Consider the following 19669-nt stretch of genomic DNA (forward strand, 5'->3'; position numbering starts at 1 on the left):
CAATGATAACTAACCTAAACAACAGTATACAAGGCATATTGACATATGAGAGAGACATACAGTGAGGCATAAAGTAATCACAGGTGTTGATTTAGAGAGCTAGCTAAGACAACAACAACAGCTAATCAGCTAAAACAACAACAGGTAAAATGGCAATGACTGGACAGAGGGTCGGTTAACTACACACAGAGCCTGAGTTCGCGGCTGGGGCCGGCAGATAAAGATTTTTTATTTTTTTTAAATAAAAATATATAATTATATATATATGTAAACATAAACAGAATGTAGTACCATGATTAATGGACAGTCCAGCAGGCATCAGCTATTTAGCCAAGTGATCATAGGGTCCAGGGGGCAGCAATAGATAGAACAGGGAGGCCGCAAAGTAGTCATTACTTCGCTAGCACGCGGTCGACACAGCATTTAAAGTTAATAGCCCGGGGCTACTAGAAGCGTCTGTTCCGACGTCCAACAGAGGCCGGTTGAAGGCACAGCGGATGGAGTATTCGTCGGCAGACCTGTCGTGGTGGTGCAGCGGGGTGCCGTGTCGACTAAGGATCCAAGCCAGGTGGCGAAAGAGGTATTGTAGTAATTTAGTTTTCTATCCGGGAGATGCGCCTGGCTCACGGCTAACTGGTGCTAGCTTCCGAGCAGAGGCGGTAGCCACTATAGCCACTCGGTAGAAGCGGTGATCCGGTGCCAAGGTCCAGAGCTTACGGCAAGGATCCGGTGGAGTAGTGTGTCCTAGCCATGTTTGGGTGGAGTCCGGGTGAACAACTGAGTAGACCGGGAGGTGGGCCTCAGGGATAGCTTCGGTACTGGGTAACTCGGTGGGTGCTAGCTAGCTGTGAAGATCAGGAGAATGGTCCAGGGATTACAGCAGGAATCCGGCGTTGTAGTGGAGAGACAGTCTGTTACTGGTAGGCTGGCGAGTATTATCCAGGCAAAAAATATATATATTTTTAAAAGGGCTGGTACCTGTGCAGAAGGTAAAGGCTGCTAGCAGTGGCTAACAATGACTAAATAGCTTGTAGCTAAATTAGCTGGTTAGCGTCTGATGGCTGTGGTTCTTTCTATAAGGTCTAAAAATGACAAATAATAGCGGTTCCATATCACATTGGGTGAGGCAGGTTACCGGAAGGTATAATTGAACTAAAATGGAGAAGAGATTGAAAATAAAATTGAAATGCATACAAAAAAGACTACATACATTTTTTTTTTACAAAAGTACACGAGAGGTCTGCACTGCTACGCAATCTTGGACTGAAAACCTGCTAACCGTGTGTATTTGACCAATAAAATGTGATTTGATTTGGATGCCAACTGCCGTTAAACCTCATCAAGAAGAAGAACAACATGGTGCTGCAATTGTGGTGGGATTCAGAGCTTCTGAGTAGTAGCAAGATCAAGTTCTGTCACGCATGTCTCCTTTGCAGAGGAGGTGCAAATAGTTGATGCAGTGGATACCCTGCAGCCTGAGAATGAAGGTGTTAAAGAAGGTTTATTTTGTTGTTTGTTTTGCCCAATGGATAGATTGTACTGGCTAAACAAATAATAATATATATATTTTTACACATTGCAGGGAATACTGACTAACTATGTTCCCCCTTCACAAGGCCCCAGAGCCTGTGTAAGAATTTTTTGAAAAAGGCTAAGCATTTTTGTTTACGTTTTTTAAATTAGTATGTCCTCCTCCCTCCTCCCTTTTTGCAATAAAGTTTCCCAGTTTTCACCCCACTCAGCAGGTGGCGGCAACACACCTCATAGGGTGTAGTCTGCCTTAAACCCCCACAGAAGAAGATGCAGAAGAGGCTGAAAAACAAATTCGCATCGCAGACATTCGGTTTCAGGGCTAGTAATCGGCAGCTGCATGCGTTTTTGTCTTTGCTGAGCTTTTATTTTGAAGAGCGCTAACCTGATTTAGTGATTAGACGTCAGATCCGCGCAATCCATCACCAACCACTCCACACGTGGAATCATGTCGAAGGCCAGAAGTCCGTAAACACATAAATGTTATTTGACTTTGATAGTTTAAACATTTAATCAACATTGTAGCTAGGTTGATGTAACTTATTTTGTTGTTGTGGGTTTTGCAGAACAAAAGCGAGCGAAAGTACATTTCCAAGGAAAACAAAAGGTATGTTTAGCTAGCCTGCTTGCTAATCGGAACGTTAGCTAGATTGTAACGTTATAAACAACAATATGTTATTCATAGTCGAACAATTTGCAATATATTATATTTTATAACAGTGCGCAAGCCATAATGTTGAATACAATATAATTCGAATTTAACTTGCGTCGCTGGGGAGCATAGTAGCAATACACAAGAGATGCTAATTGCGGCGACTAGCTAGCCTGTTGTAACCACTTTGGACAAATCTGCCAGGCAGCTGACCCCATTTTGGCGTACAACATCGATTGCTACAACTTCAGAAAAACTCAGCTTTTGACAAAAACATAGTAAATGACATGAGAAAGGTCTCTGCAGCCCAATATAATACCTTTGTCCGACTCGGTGTGAAGTAGACTGGGCGGGTTTCAGGAACGAGTCCCCGAGCTGACAATGTAGAAATCTCTCGTTCTGCCCCTGAACAAGGCAGTATAACTATAGTTTAGCTACTTATGTTATGTTAACGTCGGTGGCCATATCTCATTGGATATTTAATTTCAATTGAAGGGGAAAGATGGACAACAGACTCAAGGAGGGAAAATGCATTCAGAGCTGTCTATTGCACGCCATCCCAAAGGGTATGGAAAACCAGAAGAAATCCGGAAGAAAAGGGTGAACCATGATATACATGTATTTTTTATTACAACTGTTAATTTATGTCATGACAATAGCACAATTCTTCTGGATTGGCAATTGATTTATAGGTATTTAAAATGTGTTGCTCTCTTTGCCATGGTCAGCTTCAGGAGCTCCAAGAAAAGCAGAGGTTGTCAAGAGAACGGGAGCAGATGAAGAGGAGAAGTCTGGATGGTTTTCAGAGAGATGTTCTAGAGCGACAAAGAGAGTTTGAGCAGAGGGTAATTTAACTAGTGTAGGTTATAGAAAGAGCAGCTTTCCCAATGCAGGTTTTCTCATTAAATGAGAAAGCGTGTCATTAGTGTTTTTGTGTTTTCTGATTGCAGGAAACTGAGATGCAGAGTTTAGAGAAGCATGTAAATTTTGAAAATGAGAATTCAAGAAAGGCGTACTACAGGGAATTCAAAAAGGTAACTTTTCTTTATCGAGTGCAATAGTCTGTGAGAGTGCACAGTAGCACGCGTGTAACAATTTGCAGTATTGCACTTGATTGATACCCATTTATTTACATTACATTTCTGTACCAGTAAGCTGATCTTTTAGAGAAGGTTACCTGTGTGTAGTGCTTATAATTTATATTATAACAATGTCTTGTATTCCCTGTTCTCTATAAAAGGTGGTTGAGGCCTCTGATGTGATTCTGGAGGTTCTGGATGCCCGTGACCCTCTTGGCTGCCGTTGTCCTCAGGTGGAGCAGGCTGTAATTCAGAGCGGCACTGACAAGAAAATAGTCCTGGTGCTTAACAAGATTGGTGAGTGTGTGAGAGATTCATTAATATGCATAGTTTTATACATTAGATACCATTGTGCCATATTATCTTTAACTGACAAACATGTCTTTCCACTGTACTCTTAGACCTGGTGTCCAAGGAGATTGTGGAGAAATGGATCAAGTATCTTCGCAATGAATTTCCCACTGTGGCTTTCAAAGCCTCAACGCAACAACAGAACAAGAATTTGGTGAGTCAGAACAGCATATGTAGAACATGGACAGGATAGTTTACCGAAATTAAAGTTACATACAATATTTACATTTTACTGTTAAGCAATAAGGATCTATGTACTAGATAAACTGAAACTTTTTTCAGTTATGATCGAGTAACTATACTTGTGTTTTCAATTTGCAGAAGCGAAGCAATGTACCTGTTACCCAGGCCACTGCTGAGCTCCTAGGTAGCAGTGCCTGTGTGGGTGCGGAATGCCTGATGAAACTTTTGGGGAACTACTGCCGCAACCTAGACATTAAGACAGCCATCACTGTTGGTGTGGTTGGTGGGTACATTTTAAATGTACATTTGTCATTTAACAGACGCTGTTATCCAGAGCTTCTTCAAATCAAAATGTATTTGTCACATGCGCCGAATACAACCGGTGTAGACTTTAAAGTGAAATAATTTCTTAAAAGCCCTTAACCAACAATGCAGATTTAAGAAAATACCTGCCAAAATGTAAGAGGTAAGTATAACAAATCCTTAAAGAGCAGCAGTAAATAACAATGGCGGGCTATATACAGGGGGTACCGGTATTGAGGTAATCTGTATATGTAGGTAGAATTATTAAACTGACTATGCATAGATAATTAACAGAGTAGCAGCATCGTAGAAGGGTTTGATTAGCTGTTCATGATCCTTATGGCTTAGGGGTAGAAGCTGTTTAGAAGCCTCTTGGACCTAGACTTAGCTCTCCGGTACCGTTTGCCGTGCGGCAGCAGAGAGAGCAGTCCTTGACTAGGGTGGCTGTAGTCTTTGACAAAAAAATGTAGGGCCTTCTTCTGACACTGCCTGGTATAGAGGTCCTGGGTGGCAGGAATCTTGGCCCCGGTGATGTACTGGGCCATACACACTACCCTCTGTAGTAGAGGTCGACTGATTTGTTAGGGCCGATTTCAAGTTTTCATAACAATCGGTATCTGCATTTTTGGACGCCGATTACATTGTATTCCACGGGGAAACTGCGTGGCAGGCTTGATCACCTGTTATGCGAGTGCAGCAAGGAGCCACTGTAAGTTGCTCGCTAGCATTAAACGTATCTTATTAAAAAAAAATCAATTTTCACATAATCACTAGTTAAATACACATGGTTGATGACATTTATAGGTCAACTAGCTTGTGCTGCGTTGTATATAATCAATGTGGTGCCTGTTAATTTATCATTGAATCACAGCCTACTTCGCCAAACGGGATGTTTTAACAAAAGCGCATTCGCAAAAAAAGCACAATCGTTACACGATTGTACCTAACCATAAACATGAATGCCTTTCTTAAAATCAATAGACAGAAGTTTTTTTTATTTTTAACCTACATATTTAGTTATAATAAATGTTAGCAGGCAATAATAACTAGGGAAATTGTCATTTCTATTGCGTTCGTTGCATGCAGTCAGGTTATATGCAACAGTTTGGGCCGCCTGGCAAATTAGTTCGCAAAGAGCCAGAATTTTAAATGATTATGACTTAACATTAAAGGTTGTGCAATGTAACTGCAATATTTAGGCCAGCTGTATCTACTGTCTCCATTTCACTTTGGCCATTGTGGGCCTGCCCTCCCCTCAACAGCCTCAAATAGGCTATTTCATTTGGGTTGGGGTTGGGCGGCAGACACGCGCATCTCACATTTCATGACATTACATGTTTTTATATTGCTTCTAAAATGTAAAACAAATTCACCAATATTTTATATTATTAATTTCAAACAAGGGCATTAGCATGAGAATAACTTACCAGTCCAAAACGATGTCCTGTCCCATTCAAAAAATATTCCTACACTTGGGAATCGCTCAATTAATCGTCCTACAACAATCTGTCTCACTTTCCCAATCACTTTATTCTAAAATTGTGTACATTTGTATATCTAGACTTAGATTTCGCTTTCCCTGACTTAGTCGCCATAATGATTGATATCTAAACAGCTGAATATGCGAAAGACGCTGTGCGTAATATGTGTTGCTCCTTCCGGTATGAAATTTCAATAGCGAATTACTCTATGTCGGAGCTTACTACATGGGTTGGTCTTGCAACACATAAACATGACCTATTGCCGTTTACCTCAGCTCATTGGCTATCTACCCAGCTAGATTTCAAGACTTATCAGTGGTCATTGGGTTAAAATACAGTCAATCAACGAAACAGCGGGCAAATCATTGGTGCACAAGTATGTCATTACTTGTGGTCTTAAAATCAGTTTCTTTCAGTCAATACGTCCCGTGAAATGACCCATCAGGTTGTTCATTCAGTATTATATTCATTATTATATACTTATATATAAATAAATAAATCGGCAGATTAATCAGTGCGCGCCTTTTTTTGGGGATCTCCAATTATCTGTATCGGTGATGAAAATTAATAATTGGTCGACCTCTACTCTGTATTGCCTCGTGGTCGGAGGCCGAGCAGTTGCCATACCAGGCAGTGATGCAACCCATCACAATGTTCTCGATGGTGCAGCTGCAAAACCTTTTGAGGATCTGAGGACCCATGTCAGGCCTACCACTTGTGTCATCAGCAAATTTAATGATGGTGTTGGAGTCGTGCTTGGCTGTGCAGTCATGAGTGAACAGGGAGTACATGAGGGGGGCTGAGCATGCACCCCTGAGGGGCCCACGTGTTGAGGATCAGCGTGGCAGATGTGTTATCTACCCTTACCACCTGGGGCCTGCCCATCAGGAAGTCCAGGATCCAGTTGCAGAGGGAGGTGTTTTGACCCAGGGTCTTTAGCTTAGTGATGAGCTTTGAGGGCACTATGGTGTTGAACGCTGAGCTGTAGTCAATGAACAGCATTCTTACATAAGTGTTCCTTTTGTTCAGGTGTGAAAGGGCATTGTGGAGTGCAATAGAGATTGCATAATTTGTCGATCTGTTGGTGTAGTATGCAAATTGGAGTGGGTCTAGGGTTTTTGGGATAATGGTGTTGTGAGCCATGACCAGCCTTTCAAAGCATTTCATGGCTACAGATGTGAGTGCTACGGGTCTGTAGTCATTTAGGCAGGCTAACTTCATGTTCTTGGGCACAGGGACTGTGGTGGTCTGCTTGAAACATGCTGGTATTACAGACTCCGACAGGGAGAGGTTTGAAATGTCAGTGAAGACACTTGCAAGTTGGTCAGCGCATGCTCTGTGCACACGTCCTGGTACTCTGTCTGGCCCTGCGGCCTTGTGAATGTTGACCTTTTTAAAGGTCTTACTCACATCGCCTGTGGCGAGCGTGATCATACTGTCGTCTGGGAACAACTGACGCTCTCATGCATGTTCCGGTGTTACTTGCCTCGAAACGAGCATAGAAGATTTCATAGAGCATTTCAAATTGGGCAAAGGTTTGAAGTTATGCAATATTTTGAATGGTTTCTTTTTTTCAGGCTTTCCTAATGTTGGAAAGAGCAGTCTGATAAACAGTTTGAAGCGGGCACGTGCATGCAATGTTGGAGCCACACCCGGTGTAACCAAGTAAGTACAACACTTATGTCTAGGTCTACATGTTCTTTCCTTGCTTGACTGACCTGTATGATGGCTTTTAGGTGCCTTCAGGAAATACACTTGGACAAGCACATCAAGCTTTTAGATTGTCCCGGCATTGTAATGGCAACCTCGACGACTGACGCGGCCATGATCCTTCGGAATTGTGTAAAGATTGAGCAGCTTGTAGACCCTCTACCTCCAGTCGAAGCCATCTTAAGACGCTGCAATAAGACACAGGTATCCAAAGATTATTTAACTGCATATTCACTGCAATGATGTGACAGATGTTACGTCCATGTTCTCATATTTCATTTAATTTTTTCAATAGATCATGGAACACTATGGTGTTCCAGACTTCCACACAGCTCTTGAATTCCTGGCTTTGTTGGCACAGCGACAGGGCAAGTTGAGGAAGGGAGGACTGCCTGATAATGACAAGGCAGCAAAGAGTGTCCTAATGGACTGGACAGGGTGGGTGAAAACTGCAAAAAAACATTTACATCTGAGGTTTTCAAAGCTACACCGTCCCTACCTAATAAAGTCCCATTATTCTGTTTAATTTACTGTCATGTAGGGGTAGGATCAGCTACTTTACACACCCTCCGGAGACGCACACTCTTCCCACTCATATCAGTGCTGAGATTGTGGCAGAGATGGGCAAAGCTTTCGACTGGGAGGAACTAGAGAAGGGAAACCAGGAAGTGCTAGCTGGTAGGATACACACACACATTTGACAGTTACCTAGTAATTGAAAAGTTATGTTGGTATAAAAAGTGTGCTAAATGTTTGTTTTTCTTGTAGTGTCGTCTTGCACTGATGTCCAAATGGGTTTCTGCATGGCAACTGCTGGGATGACTCAGGGTGGTCAAGAAGAACCACCTTGTGACCTGGAAATGGAAGGTGGAGCTTTGGATGGGGTTGAGTCCAAGGATGAAACTGAATCCATGGATGATGGTCAGGACCCAGAGGTATTTCAGTGCTTTTACTTGACAAGTTAAACTGATTCTGTGGTACTTTTTTTTAGACCTTTTAGTTCTGAACTCTTGTGTGTTGGTCATGTTTTTGTTATTCACCTAATGTTCGCGGGTCTGTTGGACTCACTACATTATTGGGTTTTGAAAACAATGCCGTACAAATACTTAATACTTAGATGTTGACTTATCAATTACAAGCAATATAGACAGCATACATGGTTAATACATGGTTATATTTGATACATGGTTAATATTTGCCATTTACCTCTGCTAGATCATGTTTATTTTTGTAAACAAATCAAGACATGGGTAGAAAAATCATGTTTTCATCACTTGTTGTTTATTGGTTTGAACTGAACAATTTGGAAGGATACATTTTACATACTCTATTTTATGGAAATGATAAATGAGCCCCATTGAACACACATTAATGCCGGTCTACACACCACATGAGGGACAGTTCTCTACTGTGTGTGTGTTGCAAATGTATTTCTTGCACTTGATGCCTGTGTACTGTGTCTTCCTGTCCTTCTTGGGTCCACACATATCGCAGCGCTTCTTGTTGCCACCAGCTGCAACCTAGAATGATAAACACTTAGTTCAGGAATTTTACTAACATCTCACACACACTCACATACATAGTTACAGCAGGCCAAGGTAGGAGAGACGCACACATTCAACAACATCACTTACTTTTGGTATTGGCTTTGTCGGTTTTGCGAGGCAGGCAACAAGCATCCTCCTCCTGAATCCCCCTCATGATGGCTGCATAAGCTAGGTTCCTTGGGATCTGCTGCCGCCTCTGGATTTGAGGTCTTACCAATGCCTTGCCCAGCTCTTCTAGAAAGAGCCATCTTCTTCCCTCTGTTCCAATCTGGGTTCAACGCCATCTAGATGACAAACGCGTTCCACGCCAAGATGTTGTAGAATTTCACAGTTGTAGCCAGTCACCAGCTTGTCTAAATTGTCCTCCCCTCCTTTTGTGGCATTGTAATCCATTATGATTTTTGGTTTTTGATGTTCCTGGCCACAGATTCTCCCATCCCTATGCAGTGTACTCATGAGTACCACCGTTTTTACCAGCCGTTGGTACGTAGGAGACTAGGGGCGTGTCGTTAGTGAACACAAATTTAGAGGAATTGATAGGCCTGTTCTGTGTATTCAACAGCTGAGGTGGGAGCTTTGGCTTGTTTTTTTTGTACTGTTCCTAACATTGTCAAGTGCTCCTGTCCCAGCTTGTGCGAAGTATTAAAAATAAAAAAAGTTAGCGAATGTGATGTTGTGGCCACGGAGTTCCTGTGTCAAGTTCAGGACAACTTGCATCCCCTGGTTCATCTCAGGGGCTCCTCCACCTGGCTTCCTTGTTTACACTTGCATGTTCCACGCATATGATGAAGCAGCATCACAGGCAGCCCGGATCTTGATTCCATATTTTGTGGGTTTATACAGTATGTACTGCCTGAATGGGCATCGGCCCCTAAATGGCAAAAGCTGCTCATCAACAGTACCGTTGGGCCCAGAGTTGTAAAACGGGGGAAAGCAGTCCACTCACTTGTCCCACACTCACCTAATTTCAGCTAGCTTGTCTCTCTGCTGCCTGGGCTGGTCTGATGTCTCTGATAATAAGCGGATAATCCTGGAAATAATGTGGATGTTTTCCAGAGACATTGTTGCACTGAAAAGCTCTCTGCCAGTTTCTGCATCCCACAGGGATTCTCCATTAGATCTGAAATAGAGGTCGACCGACTGATTTTTCAACGCAGATACCGATTATTGGAGGACCAAAAAAAGCCGATACCAATTAATCGGTCAATTCTTTTCCCCCTCTTTTTTTCAAATGTATTTGTACTAATGACAATTACAACAATACTGAATGAACACTTATTTTAACTTGATATAATACATAAATAAAATCGGTTTCGCCTCAAGTAAATAATGAAATATGTTCAATTTGGTTTAAATAATGCAAAAACAAAGTGTTGGAGAAGAAAGTAAAAGTGCGATATGTGCCATGTAAGAAAGCTAACGTTTAAATTCCTTGCTCAGAACATGAGAACATATGAAAGTTGGTGGTTCCTTTTAACATAAGTCGTCAATATTCCCAGGTAAGAAGTTTTAGGTTGTAGTTATTATAGGACTATTTCTCTGTCATTTGTATTTCATTAACCTTTGACTATTGGATGTTCTTATATGCACTTTAGTATTGCCAGTGTAACAGTATAGCTTTTGTCCCTCTCCTCGCTCCTCCCTGGCTCGAAACTGGAACACAACGACAACAGCCACCCTCGAAGCAGCGTTACCTTTGCAGAGCAAGGGGAACAGCTACTCCAAGTCTCGGAGCGAGTGACGTTTGAAATGCTATTAGCGGTCACCCCGCTAACTAGCTAGCCATTTCACATCGGTTAAACCAGCCTAATCTCAGGAGTTGATCGGCTTGAAGTCATAAACTCAATGTTTGTAGCACAGCGAAGAGCTGCTGGCAAAACGCACAAAAGTGCTGTTTGAATGAATGCTTACGAGTCTGCTGGTGCCTACCATTGCTCAGTCAGACTGCTCTATCAAATCATAGCCTTAATTATAACATAATAACACACAGAAATAAAAGCCTTTGGTCATTTAAATGGTAGAATCCGGAAACTATCATTTCGAAAACAAAACGTTTATTCTTTCAGTGAGATACGGAACCGTTCTGTACTTTATCTAACGGATGGCATCCCTATGTCTAAATATTGCTGTTACATTGTTGTCAATGTTATGTCATAATTATGTACAATTCTGTCTAACTACAGCCTTTGTTAGAAATAAATGGACTTCACACAGTTCGCAATGAGCCAGGCGGCCCGAAATTACACAATTTCCTTAGTTATAATATTGCCTGCTAACATTAATTTCTTAACTAAATGTGCAGGTTTAAAAATATATGCTTGTGTGTTGATTTTAAAGAATGGCATTGATGTTCATGGTTAGGTACGTTAGTGCAACAAAAAATGCTAACAATGCTATTTTCGCAAATGCATTTATTAAATCACCAGTTTGTGGCTGTGATTCAATGCGAAATTAACAAGCACTGCATCGATTATATGCTACGCAGGCTCCTCATGGAGTGCAATGTAAGGCAGGTGGTTAGAGCGTTGGATTAGTAACCGGAAGGTTGCAAAAACGAATCCCCGAGCTGACAAGGTAAAAATATTGTCATTCTGTCCCTGAATAAGGCAGTTAACCCACCGTTCCTAGGCCGTCATTGAAAACAAGAATGTGTTCTAAACTGACTTTCCAAGTTAAAAGTGTGTAAAGAAAACAGCAAATCGGTGCCCAAAAATACAGATGACAGATTATGAAAACTTGAAATCAGCCCTAATTAATCAGTAGACTTCTAATCTGAAAACACCAGCAAAGATAAGAACCCCAAAGTATGAATTTAAATGAGTTTGGTCCATCTACTTCCATCTCTCTCCAAAAACACACCTTCTCTCCAAATTAGTGCAGTCCAGAATGGTTTTCTGGATGGTGTCTGGGATGACCAGTTCAAAAGACTTTATGTCCTGCACATAAGTAACCGCTGCGTCCGCCCTGGTTGCATCCTTATCACATTGGCAGCCATGCGGGGTGTCTCATTACTTGGGCAAGAAAACCATTCAATTTCACAAGTTTTTGACATCCATATTTCTCCTACTGGGTCAAGCTCAACCTCTTCTTTCAAATTACTGTCAGACTCTGAATTGACGGTGACATGATCCTCAAATTCTGAAAATTCTTTGTTTTCCGAAGGCTCTTATCTCTGCAAAAACTATTTCTAAGGTTCTCTGAGCAGAGATGAATTTGCTATACTGATTGATTGTGGTAAGGAGCCACACATGCAGAGTTATTTATTTGTCTCCCTTCCCTAATTTATACCTGGATGGGGTAGGGTGTGGTAAAATACAGCATTTTTACAATGTGTTGAAATATCATTTTGCATGTTCCCGCAAGACATTCGTTTCACACACCACAGGGTAAAGAGTGCGAGAATAGCGGGAGACAGACAGGTTAGGTTATTGGTGCTATGTTGAAACAGCAGGCCCAGGGAGGAGGAAGGCAAACCACAAACCTTTTTGAATCATTTTTACTTGTTTTCACCAACACACACTTTTCCATACTTTTTTATAACCCTCTGGTACAGTGGACTCAACACCATACAGTACTAGTCAAAAGTTTGGACACGCCTACTCATTCAAGGGTTTATCTAAAAAAAAATACTATTTTCTACATTGTAGGATAATAGTGAAGACCTCAAACTATGAAATAACACATGGAATCATGTAGTAACCAAAAGTGTTCAACAAATCAAAATATACACTGCTCAAAAAAATAGGGTACACTTAAGCAACACAATGTAACTCCCAAGTCAATCACACTTCTGTGAAATCAAACTGTCCACTTAGGAAGCAACACTGATTGACAAATTTCACATGCTGTTGTGCAAATGGAATAGACAACAGGTGGAAATTATAGGCATTTAGCAAGACACCCCCAATAAAGGAATGGTTCTGCAGGTGATAACCACAGTCCACTTCTCAGTTCCTATTTTTATTTTATTATTTATTTTATCAATGTGAGCTGTGGCAAGAAGGTTTGCTGTGTCTGTCAGCGTAATGTTCAGAGCATGGAGGCGCTACCAGGAGACAGGCCAGTACATCAACAACCCAGCAGCAGGACCGTTACCTCCGCTTTTGTGCAAGGAGGAGCACTGCCAGAGTCCTGCAAAATGACCTCCAGCAGGCCACAAATGTGCATGTGTCTGCTCAAATGGTCAGAAACAGACTCCATGAGGGTGGTATGAGGGCCCGACGTCCACAGGTGGGGGTTGTGCTTACAGCCCAACACCGTGCAGGACGTTTTGGCATTTGCCAGAGAACACAGAGATTGGCAAATTCACCACTGGCGCCCTGTTCTCTTCTGGAGATGCTGTGGAGAACGTTCTGCCTGCAACATCCTCCAGCATGACAGGTTTGGCGGTGGGTCAGTCATGGTGTGGGGTAGCATTTCTTTTGGGGGCCGCACAGCCCTCCATGTACTTGCCAGAGGTAGCCTGACTGCCATTAGGTACCGAGATGAGATCCTCAGACCCCTTGTGAGACCATATGCTGGTGCGGTTGGCCCTGGGTTCCTCCTAAAGCAAGACAATGCTAGACTTCATGTGGCTGGAGTGTGTCAGCAGTTCCTGCAAGAGGAAGGCATTGATGCTATGGACTGGCCCGCCCGTTCCCCAGACCTGAATCCAATTGAGCACATCTGGGACATCATGTCTCGCTCCATCCTTTGCACCACAGACTGTCCAGGAGTTGGCGGATGCTTTAGTCCAGGTCTGTGAGGAGATCCCTCAGGAGACCATCCGCCACCTCATCAGGAGCATGCCCAGGCCTTGTAGGGAGGTCATACAGGCACGTGGAGGCCACACGCACTACTGAGCCTCATTTTGACTTGTTTTAAGGACATTACATCAAAGTTGGATCAGCCTGTAGTGTGGTTTTCCACTTTAATTTTGAGTGTGATTCCAAATCCAGACCTCCATGGGTTGATAAATTTGATTTCCATTGATAATTTGTGTGATTTTTTTTTTTTTTTTTTTTTTTCTCAGCACATTCAACTATATAAAGAAAAAATATGTAATAATATTTTATTCATTCAGATCTAGGATGTGTTATTTTAGTGTTCCCTTTATTTTTTTGAGCAGTGTATTTTATGTTCATCAAAGTGGCCACCCTTTGACAGCTTTGCACACTCTTGGCATTCTCTCAATCAGCTACACCTGGAATGTTTTTCCAACAGTCTTGAAGGAGTTCCCACATATGCTGAGCACTTGTTGGCTGCTTTTCCTTCACTCTCCGGTCCAACTCATCCCAAACCATCTCAAATGGGGTGAGGTTGGGTGACTGTGGAGGCCAGGTCATATGATGAAGTACTCCATCACTCTCCTTGGACAAATAGCCCGTACACAGCCTGGAGATGTGTTGGGTCACTGTCCTGTTGAAAAACAAATGATAATCCCACTATGCACAAATCAGATGGGATGGTGAATTGCAGGAGAATGCTGTGGTAGCCATGCTGGCTAAGTGTGCCTTGAATTCTAAATAAATCAGTGTTACCAGCAAAGCACCATAACACCACCACGTCCATGCTTCACGGTGGGAACAACACATGCAGAGATCCTCCGTTCAGTGTCTCAAAACACAGCGGTTGGAACCAAAAATCTCATTTGGACTCAGACCAAAAAACAGATTTCCACCGGTCTAATATCCATTGCTCGTGTTTCTTGGCCCAAGCACGTCTCTTATTTTTGGTGACCTTCAGTAGTGGTTTCTTTGCAGCAGTTCAACCATGAAGGCCTGACTCACGCACTCCTGAAGTTGAGGTTGAGATGTCTGTTACTCAAACTCTGAAGCATTTATTTGGGCTGCAATTTCTGAGGCTGGTAACTAATGAACTGCAGCAGAGGTAACTGGTTCTTCCTTTCATGTGGCGGTCCTCAGAGGCAGTTTCATCATAGCGCTTGATGGTTTTTGCGACTGCACTTGAAGAAACTTGAAGTTTTCTGTATTGACTGAACTTCATGTCTTTTAAAGTAATGATGGACTGTTTCTCTTTGCTTATTTGAGCTGTTCTTCTTAGGGCTATTTGGTAAAATACCAAGTCCATATCTTCTGTATACCACCCCTCCTTGTCACAACTGATTGGCTCGAATGCATGAAGAAGGAAAGAAATTCCACCAATTTCCTTTTAGCAAGGCACACCTGTCAATTGAAATGCGTTCCAGGTGAGTACCCCATGAAGCTGGTTGAGAGAATGCCAAGAGGTTGCAAAGCTGTCATCAAGGCAACGGGTGGTTACTTTGAAGAATCTAAAAATAAAGATTTTTGTTACTATATGATACCATGTTTTCACTATTCTACAATGTAGAAAATGGTTTAAAAAAATAAAGAACCCCTGGAATGAGTAGGTTTGTCAACTTTTGACTGGTACTGTATGTAATATACATGTGTGCACTCAATTATACTTTAAAAATACCTGTTATTTAACAAGGCATGTTAAGAACAAATTCTTATTTTCAATGACGGCCTAGAAACAGTGGGTTAACTTATTGACGCACCCATCCCTTTAGTGGGATCATTTTCATCAACATGCACTGAATTGCAGCGCACCTAATTCAAATTAAATTACTAAAAATATTTAATTTTCATAATCACAAGTGCAATATAGCAAAACACCGCTTAGCTTGTTGTTAATCAACCTGGTGTGTCAGATTTCAATACAGCTTTTCGGCGAAAGCATAACAAGCGTTTATGTAAGAACATCTCTCTCAGTAGACAAAATATTACAAACACTAGCAGCCAAGTAGATTGGTCACGAAAGTCAGAAAAGCAATAGATTAATAAATCTCTTACCTTTTGATCTTCGGCTGTTTGCACTCACGAGACTCCCAGTTACACAAATTTTTCTTTTGTTCCATAAACATTATTTTTCTATCCAAAATACCCCCATTTGGTTGGCACGTTATCTTCAGAAATCCACAGGCTCGAGCGGTCACCACATCACAGACAAATTCCAAACAGTATCCGTAATGTCCACAGAAACATGTCAAACGTTTTCAATCCTCAGGTTGTTTTTAGAATATATAACCGATAATATATCACCCGGGACTGTCGCTTTATCAATAGTTGATGGTTGATTTTAGGTGCAATCTTCCTTGCCTGTGAAGCCCTTTTTGTGCAAAGCAATGATGACTGCACATTTTCCCTTGCAAGTAAGCATGGTTGACAGAGGAAGAACAATGATTCCAAGCACCTCCCTCCTTTTGAAGCTTCCAGTCTGTTATTTGAACTCAATTAGCATGACAGAGTGATCTACAGCCTTCTCCTGGTCAACACTCACACCTGTGTTAACGAGAGAATAACTGACATGATGTCAGCTGGTCCTTTTGTGGCAGGGCTGAAATGCAGTGGGGATGTTTTTTGAGATTCAGTTAATTTCCATGGCAAAGAGGGACTTTACAATTCATCTGATCACTCTTCATAACATTCTGGAGTATATGCAAATTGCCATCATACAAACTGAGGCAGCAGACTTTGAAAAGGTATATTTGTCATTCTCAACTTTTTGGCCACGACTACACATTGACACATCCATTCCAAAGCAGGAATTTTTTATTTATTTTTTAATTAAGCTTTAAACTTAGTTGCCAATGTCCCTGAAGCAACTCCCCATTTTCATGCCTACTTAACACAACTCAGATGATACCAGTTTTACAGTGTTATTATGACTTTTGCTGAGTTCCACTTAAGATGCATTTAAGGACTTTCGTCTTAAGTGTACAAAACATTTGAGAACACCTGCTCATTCCATGACATACTGAACATGTGAATCCGATATTAGGAAGGTGGTATCAGTGTGTTGTACATCTTGTCTTTTTTAAAATTTAACACTAGTTTGGACCTATGACTGTGGAGATAAAAGCACCAAGGGCAAAGACTGGTGGTTCAGTTGATGCTGCTGCACCCAGGACCCTCGATTTAAAGGATATCTGGAATGTAGACCCTCTTCAGCAGGGCCAAGCACTCGTGGCTGCTGGGAAGAAGAGGAAGAAGCAACAGAAAAGAGCTGGTATGTCTTACGTTTTAAAACAAATAATTTGTTGTATAAATCCTTGGTTTGTAGATCACTTGACAACCATATTTTGTTACCTTGAGGTTTTTAACTTCAATATGGTTTTGATGTTTTTATTCTACCATTACTTCTGTAATTGATATGTTGATCTGTGAGTTTATACAATTTCTCCTTTCTCACTATTTTCTTTTCAGACAAAATTGCTACCAAACTCTCAGACAGCCTGACGACGGCAATGAACTTTGCATTTTCAGATATATGAAAAATAAAAGGTCATCTAAAACGGGGTGTTTTTTTATTTTTTATTTAGTTCTGTTCAGTCAATATCGTCAACCTTATTCGCAACATCCCCTAGTGGTAGGCATGATGTGCAATAACGTATATCAGCATTTACATATCAAGACTGAGGGTGGGTTGTACCAACATGGATTAACTCTTAAACTGGGTTTAATTAAGGTTTATTTGTTAATGTTGTTGCACCAAACTTTAATCCTATTTTTAAATTACTCCCACTTAAACTTACTTTAGAAGGATTAGATTACATTTTGACTTTAAACCAGGATAAAATCTAATATTGTTGCTCCATTGTTTTAAAAACAATTTTACTAATGTTAAATTAGTATTATCTAAACTACCACTTGTTTTTTTTTTTTGTTATTTAACAATTTTATCTCCTGTGGTTTATGTTTGTTAAACTCAGCTAGCCAGCTCACTTATTTGACAGCAAAGTGCAATTAATTTCATCCTTAGCCTGAAGTGAAAACTCACTTTGCTAACTAGCAATGACCAGTGCTGGTTTGTTTCCATAGAATTATAACATCTTGCTATATATGCCATTTAGCAGACGCTTTTATCCAAAGCGACTTACAGTCATGTGTGCATACATTCTACGTATGAGTGGTCCCGGGAATCGAACCCACTACCCTGGCGCTACAAGCGCCATGCTCTACCAACTGAGCTACAGAAGGACATGGTGAATCCATTATGACACGTGTCACTAATCATAGTCATAGAGATTTAACCTTAGATTAACTAATCTAGTTTTTATAATTCAGCAGTTCAATTAGAAATCTAGATTAGGTCAAATCTAATATTTATTTAAATGACAAATTAGTAGCCATGCGAACTGGAACCTCAGCGGCAAATCTAAAGTTGGTCTCTAAGGTCATGCATTTGGTTCTAATATTTCGACACACCTTTACATGACAATACTTTCTTAATTCTCGATTTGGAAGGAACCGGTGTCTTAACTTCTTCTAGTTGTAGCATGGATTCCGATAACAAAGAAATATTCAGAATCATATTAAATCCACTTTTTGCACCGAGTGAAAATTTGTTTGGTCACTGTGACGCGCTGACTTCTCTTTCTAAACTCGGCAAAAAAATTAAATGATCTCTCACTGTCAACTGCGTTTATTTTCAGCAAAAGTAACGTGTAAATATTTGTATGAACATAAGATTCAACAACTGGGACATAAACTGAACATGTTCCACAGACAAGTGACTAACAGAAATTGAATAATGTGTCCCTGAACAAAGGGGGAGTTCAAATCAAAAGTTAGTCCGTATCTGGTGTGGCCACCAGCTGCATTGAGTACTGCAGTGCATTTCCTCCTCATGGACTGTACCAGATTGGCCAATTCTTGCTGTGAGATGTTACCCCATTCATTTCTGGGGGGAATGGCCCTAGCCCTCACCTTCTGATCCAACAGGTCCCAGACGTGCTCAGGAAATCACGCACACAACGAGCAGTATGGCTGGTGGAATTGTCATGCTGTATGGTCATGTCAGGATGAGCCTGCAGGAAGGGTTCCTCATGAGGGAGGAGGATGTCTTCCCTGTAACACACAGCATTGAGATTGCCTGCAATCACGACAAGCTCAGTCCGATGAAGCTGTGACACACTGTCCCAGACCATGACGGACCCTCCACCTCCAAATCGATCCCGCTCCAGAGTACAGGCCTCTGTGTAACGCTCATTCCTTCGACGATGAACGCGAATCCGACCATCACCCCTGGTGAGACAAAACTGCGACTCGTCAGTGAATAGCACTTTTTGCCAGTCCTGTCTGATCCAGTTACGGTGGGTTTGTGCCCATAGGTGATGATGTTGCCGGTGACGTCTGGTGAGGACCTGCCTTACAGCAGGCCTACAAGCCCTCAGTCCAGCCTCTCTCCGCCTATTGTGGACAGTCTGAGCATTGATGCAGGGATTGTGCGTTCCTGGTGAAACTCGGGCAGTTGTTGCCATCCTCTAACTGTCCCACAGGTGTGATGTTCGGATATATCGATCCTGTGCAGGTGTTGTTACACGTGGTCTGCCACTGCGAGGACGATCAGCTGTCCGTCCTGTCTCCCTGTAGCGCTGTCTTGGGCGTCTCACAGTACGGACATGCCAATTTATTGCCCTGGCCACATCTACAGTTCTCATGCCTCCTTGCAGCATGTTCAAGCAGATGAGCAGGGACTCTGGGCATCTTTCTTTTGGTGTTTTTCAGAGTCAGTAGAAAGGCCTCTTTAGTGTTCCAAGTTTTCATAACTGTGACCTTAATTGCCTACTGTCTGTAAGCTGTTCGTGTCTTAATGACCTTTCTACATGTGCATGTTCATTGTTTATGGTTCATGGGAAACAGTGTTTAAACCCTTTACAATGTAGATCTGTGAAGTTATTTGTATTTTTACAAATTATCTTTGAAAGACAGGGTCCTGGCAAAGGGACTATTTTTTTGTTGTTGCTGAGTTTATTTATTGTAGATGTATAGAGGGAAATTGTGCTTTTTAAACTAAATATGTGGTGAA

The 19669-nt window shown here is 41.6% G+C and overlaps 1 protein-coding gene across 1 annotated transcript; it reads left to right on the top strand.

The window, feature by feature from the left end:
• The first annotated feature begins 1835 nt into the window (after positions 1-1835).
• Positions 1836-18361, top strand: gnl3l (guanine nucleotide binding protein-like 3 (nucleolar)-like). The gene is made up of 15 exons (XM_046312393.1): positions 1836-1994; positions 2097-2137; positions 2678-2782; positions 2911-3027; positions 3133-3216; positions 3423-3558; positions 3663-3766; positions 3934-4078; positions 7157-7244; positions 7316-7493; positions 7585-7727; positions 7831-7967; positions 8058-8224; positions 16693-16867; positions 17065-18361. The coding sequence occupies exons 1-15, from the start codon at positions 1979-1981 to the stop codon at positions 17130-17132; spliced, it is 1704 nt and encodes a 567-aa protein (XP_046168349.1). The 5' UTR covers positions 1836-1978; the 3' UTR covers positions 17133-18361.
• The last annotated feature ends 1308 nt before the right edge of the window (positions 18362-19669 follow it).

The sequence above is a fragment of the Oncorhynchus gorbuscha genome, linkage group LG18 (genome assembly GCF_021184085.1).
Source record: "Oncorhynchus gorbuscha isolate QuinsamMale2020 ecotype Even-year linkage group LG18, OgorEven_v1.0, whole genome shotgun sequence".
NCBI lineage: Eukaryota > Metazoa > Chordata > Actinopteri > Salmoniformes > Salmonidae > Oncorhynchus > Oncorhynchus gorbuscha.